General features: G+C 32.3%; 2 protein-coding genes across 2 annotated transcripts in view; one reads left to right on the top strand and one right to left on the bottom strand.

Moving 5' to 3' along the window:
- The first annotated feature begins 181 nt into the window (after positions 1-181).
- On the top strand, positions 182-1,989 carry RpS18 (ribosomal protein S18). Its single transcript, XM_046611183.2, has 4 exons — positions 182-329; positions 609-794; positions 1,158-1,259; positions 1,775-1,989. Exons 1-4 carry the CDS (start codon positions 327-329, stop codon positions 1,940-1,942), a joined length of 459 nt encoding a protein of 152 aa, XP_046467139.1. The 5' UTR covers positions 182-326; the 3' UTR covers positions 1,943-1,989.
- The window catches only part of yki (Transcriptional coactivator yki), a 30,779-nt gene continuing 22,859 nt past the window's right edge, over positions 1,801-9,720 (bottom strand). Inside the window, exons 4-7 of the mRNA XM_046611182.2 lie at positions 9,518-9,693; positions 8,229-8,412; positions 8,045-8,127; positions 1,801-7,316 (exon numbers count right to left, since the gene is read on the bottom strand). Of these exons, the coding sequence (XP_046467138.1) occupies positions 7,221-7,316; positions 8,045-8,127; positions 8,229-8,412; positions 9,518-9,693 (539 nt within the window). The 3' untranslated portion in view covers positions 1,801-7,220. The remainder of the gene's footprint in view (positions 7,317-8,044; positions 8,128-8,228; positions 8,413-9,517; positions 9,694-9,720) is intronic.

Raw genomic sequence — 9,720 nt, 5'->3', positions numbered from 1 at the left:
CCACGACAGATGTCATCAGATATGTAGTCTCTCAAAAACAGGTCTTTTAATGTTCGAATGGCAACGTACACAAAACTTTGTGTTACTTCTACAGTAATTCTGTAATGACTCTATCCTGAGTAGTTTTGCCTGAAATAATACGAACGAATTTTTCTGGTTGACTTGATCTTTACATAACGGTTTGTGATTTATTTGCTGAAAATCGAACACAATTATTTGGTTGAAAATCGCGCTGACGGCGCTAGTGCGCGACTCGTGCCGCTACTTCCGAGTTCCGGTTCCACCGGCACCTCTATCCTCTCTTTTGTAGCTAACAATCGGTGAAAATGGTGAGTTTCATGCCGATCAGCAGCATAATCTTTAAATATCCGACGAATCCTTGAAGATACACTGTGAATTTATTGTGGAAATGCATAAGCTATATTTCAGTGGAGTTTTACCTTAGATATTTCGCTGACTTGTGTCGTTTTACCTCAACTTTACCAGATATCTTACTTCAGACAAAAGCCCTCTCGTCAGTCCCGAGAAGAAATGGCGTGGTCTGACCACATGTTTATAATTTTGACAGTTCTGAAGATACTGATGACACATTGATTTCTATATTTCAGTCGCTCGTTATACCGGAAAAGTTTCAGCACATTCTTCGTGTTATGGGCACGAACATCGACGGTAACATAAAGGTTATGTTCGCCATGACTGCCATCAAAGGTGTTGGACGGCGCTACGCGAATATCGTTCTCAAGAAGGCCGACGTAGACTTGGACAAACGTGCCGGGGAATGCTCTGAAGAAGAGGTAACGAAAAAGCTTACTACAATCACCTCTTGCTCTTTCGCGTTCAAATTAATCACTTCCTCCGAGGTTAGCCGTGATATACCTAACCTCTCCTGTCTTCTTCTCGAATATAAACACCCTCCGATCTTCTGGCATTAACCGTCCAAATTAGGTTCATAAAATCTGTAAAAATTTATTATCAAGCTGATTTACACATTGTGCTTTACACTACAATTACAGTGTTTGAGTATTAGTGTTGACAACACAAATCTCTATCTGCCCAAATAAGAGACTAATACCCTTAGCGATCAATTGTCTTTTCTTGTCTTACGAACAAGTTATCAATCTGTATAACTGTAGTAACGTAATCCGCCTTCTCAACAGGTAGAGAAGATCATCACGATCATGTCTAATCCAAGGCAATACAAAATTCCCGACTGGTTCCTTAACAGACAAAAAGACATTGTCGACGGCAAGTACTCCCAGGTAAGGGATAGTGACTTTACAAACTTGAATGAGAGCCAGTTGTTACCAATGCAAATTAATTCTAAGTACTTATATTATGTTCAACTGATCCTTTAAATCCACATACTTCGTTTTTGTGTGAAGTAGTACTATCAACTACTATACTATGTATTATTTGTTTTTTGTAGGCTCATGCCAAAGTAATCACAATAATCTAATGTGCTCTTTAATATTTCTGGTACAACCCACAAGCGGTGACCATGTTATTCTGAAAATCTACAATCCAGATTTAGGTTGACGATCAGTGATTGAGATCATGCACGGATAAACGGCGGTGTTTACTTTTACTTTGTATAACATCGCTGGTAGCCTGTGCTAGATAAACTGCATTACGGTTCACTCTTTGATAATACAGTATACCAAATAGTGTTCCAAATACCTAGAAAGTAGAATGCAACAAAGTTCAACACTCTTGAACAATTTTTCTTTACTTATAAACTGTCTCCATTCACACCATTTGCATGTATATTCAACAGTTAACCAGTTCAAATTTGGACTCGAAATTGCGTGAGGATTTGGAACGTATGAAGAAAATTCGTGCTCACCGGGGTTTGAGACACTACTGGGGTCTCCGTGTCCGAGGTCAGCACACCAAGACTACTGGTCGTCGTGGACGCACTGTCGGTGTATCTAAGAAGAAGTAATTTTACATGTTATTGGATAACAATAAATATTGAAAACCCAATTCTAATTTGTGTACTCATTAATTTGAGCAAACCTGTCCTGATTTTTGAGTTATTGATTAACAGATTATTCTTTTTTTTCACTTCTTCATTATTGCATCACATAGTATCGTATGTGGTAGTTAACAAGTTCTGCTTTCATGTCTAAACCATCGAACATCCACATATAGAATTCAGGTTAATACTAGTATTACTAATACCCATGACACAATAGGAATTCAAAGAAATTTCTCAACAATATATTTTTTTAAATTGTAAATAACCAGTCGAGGGAAACATTTGCAATAATATAGAATCTATCACATCAGGATCTATTTGAAGTGATCATCATCAAATTAATCTGATAATATAAGATTAATATGATTCGCGTACAATTTTTATTCAACACCCTTCAACCGTTTCTTCTTAAAACAATGGAATATGACAAGTCTGTAGACAGGTTGTAGAAACTAGAGATTCCCTATTTGTTAACATTTGCCCGACCAAATTGAATGATGAGTAACTATAGAACCAACTATTTTTTCTATCTGTTATAGATGTACAAATTTTTTCAAATTGCTTTCGAAAATTTATTTTCAAATTAGCTAATTTAAATGTTGAAATATTCTGGTAAGGCATTGTCCTGAATGAAATGGATTGAATTATTAATTTCATGTTTTTATTGCTATAACTTTATTAATGCTATTAATATTGTACCTAATAATAGATGATGATAATTATTCAAATTTTCGGGATATTCGTATATTTATGTATATTCATCATCTATAAAGTGAAAAAACATGGTCACAAAATTAGATGTACTGTATTGCTTCGCATTGCAATCAGTTCAAAATTATAGTGATTCAAATTTACTTACGTACGATAGGAATTTTCTTCTTTTGTTATTGAAATATTAAAAAAAAAAAGTATTTATTCCCAAACTGAGTATTACTAAAATTTGTATTAGTCGATCATGAAAAACAAGTTGCAACTTAAATCATTGTTATGGCGGTAATTTCTTATTCTGAATCTTCTGAATGATTACCGTCAATGAAGTACATTATGGTTATGATATGAAAACAATGATGAATATTGAACCTTCACAGTAAATATGATACAAAATCTAATGCACTTTAAAATATGATCCATTCAGTTATTTATTTATTCATTTCTATTACCAGAATATATCTAGGTGTATATCAGCGATTGACATACGAATGAAAGGCAAGGATTAAACTATGAAAACTGACACGGTTAACATACTATCTTGAAAAAATTAATCCTACTTATTCATATCGTACATACATACACATACACACACACACACACACACATATATATATATATATATATATATATTATTATATATGTATATAAGTGAGTACGTAAATAATTATTATCATTTTATTACTAAGGCACTTGATAACAATTATATAAAAAATGTACGTCATAATTATGATTGGCCAATGAGCATATTTTAAATACTGACAAACAATTAATTTATTTTTTCATTTATTTATTATAATCTCAGATAGTTTTTCAAAATCTTTACTATTATCTTCTTTTGACGCGTGTGATATTTTGTCCCGTAAGAATAATAATAATAAATATTAATTATTTTTATCATTTCATACGCATTACTTTTCAATTTTGCATGCTCATATTTCCCCCTTGTTTCGTTAGTTTTACATGTTCATTAGATTCAAATAACATCTGTCTCGCTAATGGTAGATCTGTTGCAGGAAAAATATGTGAACGCTTACGGAACATAATTTCATTTTTCACCACGAAAATAAAAGTATATCATAAGTATGGATGTATCAACGTATGTGTCTATAATATTATTAATATTGATAACGTACAAATAAAATAGTACAGGATTACACGATTTAAAAAAGGTACGCTATAAAACGCCTGTAATACTGAGAAAACACATTTTTAAATGAGGAAAGTCTTAACTTCTATTCAGTGTTAAATTAATTCAAGTTTAACAAAGAAAAGAGTATATTTGTTCTTAGTGAGATCATAGTGGAGAATAATACCTACATCAAAGAGTATTTATTATTTATACTCAGCAGCTTTCGCTTTGTTTACAAGTTTTATGTGAAGTAGCGTTTAGTTTTGTTTTCTGAATAAATTATAAAAACTTTTTTCACGTGGTACCAATTTTAAACAGGTCATCCTGTACATGTATGAAATTGTGTTGATCCTGTAGCTTATCAAACAACGTAAATTTTTTGCTCCGTTATTTTTTGATATGTGTTGTATTTGACTGGATAAATGTATTATCAGTAAATTATATCACGATGTTATGTTCGCGTTTCCTTCGACATACTGAAAGTTCGTACATACATTTATTTCGCATTCCTTAAGGAATGATGTAAAAGTCTAAAGTTTTATGAAATCTGGCTGTCAATAATATTCAGGATAACAAAATCTTCGCAACAATTGTAATTAATATTATTGTTATTCTTACTGCTATTATACCGATAAAAATTACAATATTATTTATCAATTTTCAGTCCTATAATACAAATGTAACAATTAGGTAAATATAGATGAAACCGTTTATGAATTTATTTATTTGTGTATGCACGTATAATTAAGGCGTACTACTTGGTATCTGCACAGCTAATAATTTTATAACAATTGAAATATTAGCGTACAATTAATATATTTATAAACATATTAATAGGCATCTCCAAGAATTTTTCTTCACAGAAAGACGAAGAGCCTGTCGTGTAAATAACATCAATCAATTTTATCATCTGTATTAAAAACACTTAATAATGGCAAAGCCTGAGTACCATATCTTCACCAATTCCCATGCTATGGGCACCATGAGTCAACTTTTTCCCCCTCTTTTGTTTTCCAAATTAGGAGCACCGTCTGAATTTTATAATGAACTTTAAATATATGAGCTAAACATATTTTTCAAGGCAATTAGTCACTACACCATTTTACAGGCGTCAAGATGTGCTTAGCTGTTACATACTAGTTTAAATTTATACGCACGTATAATATCAGTTTTGTCGACTCGATTGTGGACAATGTTTATGCCATCGTATTACTTGAAAAAAAAAAAAAAAAAATCATATTGTAATGAGTTAATCTTGATCTTAATCCTAAAACTACGATACATGTGTATGTACTACTACCAATTTACCTAATTTTAATATATCTGTGAACAGTATAAAATGTAGGGGAACAGGGAATTTTTATTTCTAACAGGTCTCATACCAATTTATAACTGCAATTTTTTCGGTATTCGTAACAAGTATAGACTTTTATATATAAAATATATATATATACATATATATGTATGTGTGTGTATATATATATACACACACACTTTTTTATATATATATATTGTATAAGGTATAATCATTTCGTGATTTCATGATACGTTAAAAATGTGTCGACAACAATTGACACATCTATGTATATTTAAACAAACATTATGTATGGACGGTTATATTGCTTTCAAGAAGCAATATGTGTTCAATTGCAAAAGCCAAGGCACTTTTTTACTTATCCACGTGTTCAAGAATATTTTTCTTCTCTTTTTCCCAATCGTATCCCACTTCAAATTCAGTAGAATATTGTACGTTAGATGATAAACTGACTTCTTCTTCTTCCAACTTGACTCTGAAGTTTTTAGTTACAGATTCAAAAATGTTAAATCAAATTTTAGAAACGATGGTATTTTTTGAAAATCACAATTTTTCTCTTATCTACTATCATTTTCTACATTTACTACAGCAATCATACATGAAAACTACAATTCCCAATAATTACGTCAAAACTCAGTAATTTGGAAGTTAGCATCACACATATATTCCATTATCATTGATTGCATCTAATAAATGGTACATTACGTAACAAGGGAATAAAGTCGACTTTTATTCCTGTGTTACATATAGGACTTTATTTCTGACTCAACTCTGGCCGCTTTATTTGAAAATTGGGGCTTTTAAATTGGCCTCATGTTTCCCGCAAATGCGTTTCAGGGAAAAATATGCCACTTTCGTCCCACTTTTGAGGTCAAAAAAATTGACTTTATGGTTGAGTCGGGAATAAAGGATATAATTTTGATTTGAAGGCACTTCTTTATATAGGTAGAAACTTGAATTAATCAGCTACATATCATATTTTTATACATTTTGTCAGGACTGTTACTACTCGACTTTTCTTAATAAAAATATTTGAATCTTAAATTTTAACTCGGAGTATAACTTTTTTACGAGCCCGTTACTGTTTCCGATACGTCATGGTATCAGAATCCTGTTCAATATTTGCCGAATCAACTTAGGAAGAAGAAGAATTCAACAAAACTTTCATTGACAAAATGGGAGATGTGAAAATCATATCGTTGGGAAATAATTTCGAGCTTAATACAAATAATGCCAAGTGACACAGCATAAGTCCCAATGTGACGTGTGTTACGGTTGTTATTGTTGTTTTTCCCTTCTTTTTTCTCATTTCTCTTTGCGCTCATTATTTGATTATGACTGGCTGTACAAAGTTTACACGAACAAGTAATATATTCATATTTAACGCTATACAGCACAGCCTCAACGAGTTAATGTAAAACTACTTATGTAATAATACCTACGATGTTGTCGCAGTTAATTTTTATTACTATCAAATTAAAAATAACTTTGTAAAACACCTTATAATACTTACTAAAATACTAATGAAAAGAAAAAAATTCTTTTTTTTTGTTTCAATTATTCAGCACCATGAAAACAGACGTTAATTAATTATCAAATTGGATGCTTTTACACCTTTGAATTTGATAGTAGATAATATGTTATATTCTCAAATATTTTTATTCTCTTTCTTCGTGAAACATACGATTACGTATTTACTCTTCTTCTTATTATTGTCGAGATACTCTTACTGTTTTTTCTTTCCTGTATAACCTCAACGATATAAATTGTTATGTTTAATATTATATACACGAGAAATTTTTTACTCGTTTGAATATGCATATATGTATACGTATAAGTATATAGAAATTGTTGAGCAGATGTAAATTAATAATATCAGGTCTTGAAAAAAAAGAAACAAAATAAAAGTTATGACATTGAATCTTTGCAAATCTACAAATTACTTAAGCACTTGCACCTCGCGGTTCCCGTGTTCTTCATAAAAAATCGGTTTATACGATTTCAGTTGCAACATATGCTGCGCAATATTGCAGTTTCCAAGACTCAGCTACCGACCGATTTAACCAATCGCTATCTGCTCATACTTGCTACAGCCACGTTAATACATTTTCAGATTTACTAGTGTTAGGATTTATCAATGATTGAACGTCATCCAAAATGTCACTGGTGAAGTCTTCTCCCAACTGTAATGAAAAAATATAACATTTACTAAATGTAAAATACATTACGAATAAATATCTTTCACCGTATCAAGTTTTTGTTATACAATCCATAGCACTGTACTCGCAATACTGACAACATTATGATAAACGATAATCTGAAGGGCGAAGCTATACTTGGTTAAATACTTGTTTACTAGTCCAAAAAATTCTAAAATAAAGAGACCTATGGAATAAATTTTCTTGTAAATTGTTCTGCAATGAAAAAACCATTCTGTGTGCAAAATGAAAAAGTCACAAATAATCCACGTATTTCCTCGACGTATACACGATAATAAAGAAAAAAAAAGTTGAAACATGGTTTAGAAAGCAGACAAGAACTTGATCAGCTGGCTATCAGTCGTAAAACTGTAATCTATAATAACAAGTATTACTGGTTTTTCCTCAACCACCTCTCTATTGGAATGTAACGGTACAACAAATATCATAACATATTACATCACTCCTGATATTACTTCAATTTTAACATTTGAAGTTGAATTTGTATGACAAAGGAGAGAAGCTTGAATATAAACGTCACGAATTGTCTCGAATTTACATTTTCCCATTGATCACCGTTCGATTATTTTTTCTGAAGTAATAATGAGATGTATCACTTGCAAGGATCGTATACAACAGAAAAAAAAAAGTAAAACTCGTCTTATCCGCGTCATCATACCGTCAATATAGTAACAATGTGCTTTCAGTGATACCTGAAGCGAAGGCACGAGGTCGTCCGTTGAATCTATGTTGTCACTCAGTGTAGACAAATCGGGTGTCTCCATCGGTGCTCCTTCTGCATAGGACAGAACGTTTATAAAAATAAAAATAATAAAAGTTAAGGTCGCACTGAACCCACATATACATATGCAATTCTTTTGACTATAAAATCTTTACCGCTTCTACCATCCATATTGTCATCTATATTGGCGAGAAAATCCTCTGGCGTGTGAGGAAGGGAATATGCCGTTCCAAGACCCAAACCGCTGTCGGCACTCTCTTGACGAGCGTGTTGCTCATTTATTCCTGACAAAAATGGATCCATTGCTACCTCTGTTGTTGTTTGTCGCATAAGTTCTTGCTGGAGAAAGGAAACATTATTAATTATAGAATAGTTTCTGCGAATTTTCGTTAATCTCACTCTCAATGGTTTGACAAATCGCGCGATCTGAAAATCTTAGCTTTCAACTGAATTCTTTTTGAAAGTGTAATACCTAAAATATTTTAGTTGACAATTTTTTAAAAGTAAATTTATGTCGCGGCTAGAGAATGCTAAGATGATAATCTTACCCTATTCTACATAAAAGTCTCATAACGTCAATACACAATGAAAATATGTTGAGTGTATTCAACATGATTATTATTATCCTCAGAGCAACACAATTATTTATTTAACCTGACAGGTAGACGTTATGGTATATATAGGTATCCCTTTATTTATAATACCGTGCACTGATAATAAACTGCATGTTTGTTTTCATACCAATCATTGCATCACTTTTTACAGCTGAACATTTCTATCAATATATTATCTTGCTCTAATGAGAGCATTATGAAGCTCAACTATACTTCTAATCATTTTTAATCTATAATTGCACTAACACTAAGACAGATTTCTAATAAGTTTTACATGGAAAAAATTTCATTTTTTTTCGTGCAAGAGTTTTTACTGCCAGTTCAAAGTATTAAGGACGGTTTACAATGTCCATGACTATGACCACAACTGCTTTCATAAACGTTACAGTTTCCCTAAAACTTAGAAGGCTCATCTACAATCTCCGTACGGTACAACCTTGCTATTGGTTGCATCTTCAACGAATAGCTAGACACATCGTAAGTATCTACAAACTGATTGGCTGCCATAGAAATGCTTCAGTACGAAATTAAAATTTGGTTAGACTCTACTGAAACGGATTCTACGAAAGCATCACTAGTTGGCGTTGTAAACCATAGGACAGATTCCCTGTCCTCAAACTTCCTACTGAAGTGGTTACGTTTATGGTAACGGACATTGTAAACCGTTCTTAAGAGTACAGATTTAGTGATAGCTATAATTATTTTTGGTATTGCATTTCACATTTTAATATAGATCATTACATCCCTCCCAATTACTTCAACTACTCAGAATTCAAAAATGACCAATTAGCCAATTTAGCAATTAATCAATCTTGTAGAACTCAGTATACCTGTCTCATTATTTCTTGCTGACGCTGTTTCAAACGTTCTCGTTCTAATTGAAGGGAATGAAGACGTTGACAAGCCTGAATCGTTTGACTACTTTGTATTGTTGCTGCGCCAGGTTGCTGCAGCCACGTTTGGGGAAGCATAGCGCCAGATGTAGGAGCGCGCTGCAAATGTGTCGCTGCGAAAGAAAAGCAGAAACAATTCA

The sequence above is a fragment of the Neodiprion pinetum genome, chromosome 2, assembly GCF_021155775.2.
Source record: "Neodiprion pinetum isolate iyNeoPine1 chromosome 2, iyNeoPine1.2, whole genome shotgun sequence".
NCBI lineage: Eukaryota > Metazoa > Arthropoda > Insecta > Hymenoptera > Diprionidae > Neodiprion > Neodiprion pinetum.
The sequence above is the reverse complement of the archived record's forward strand: the minus strand, read 5'-3'. Positions and strand labels throughout refer to the sequence as shown.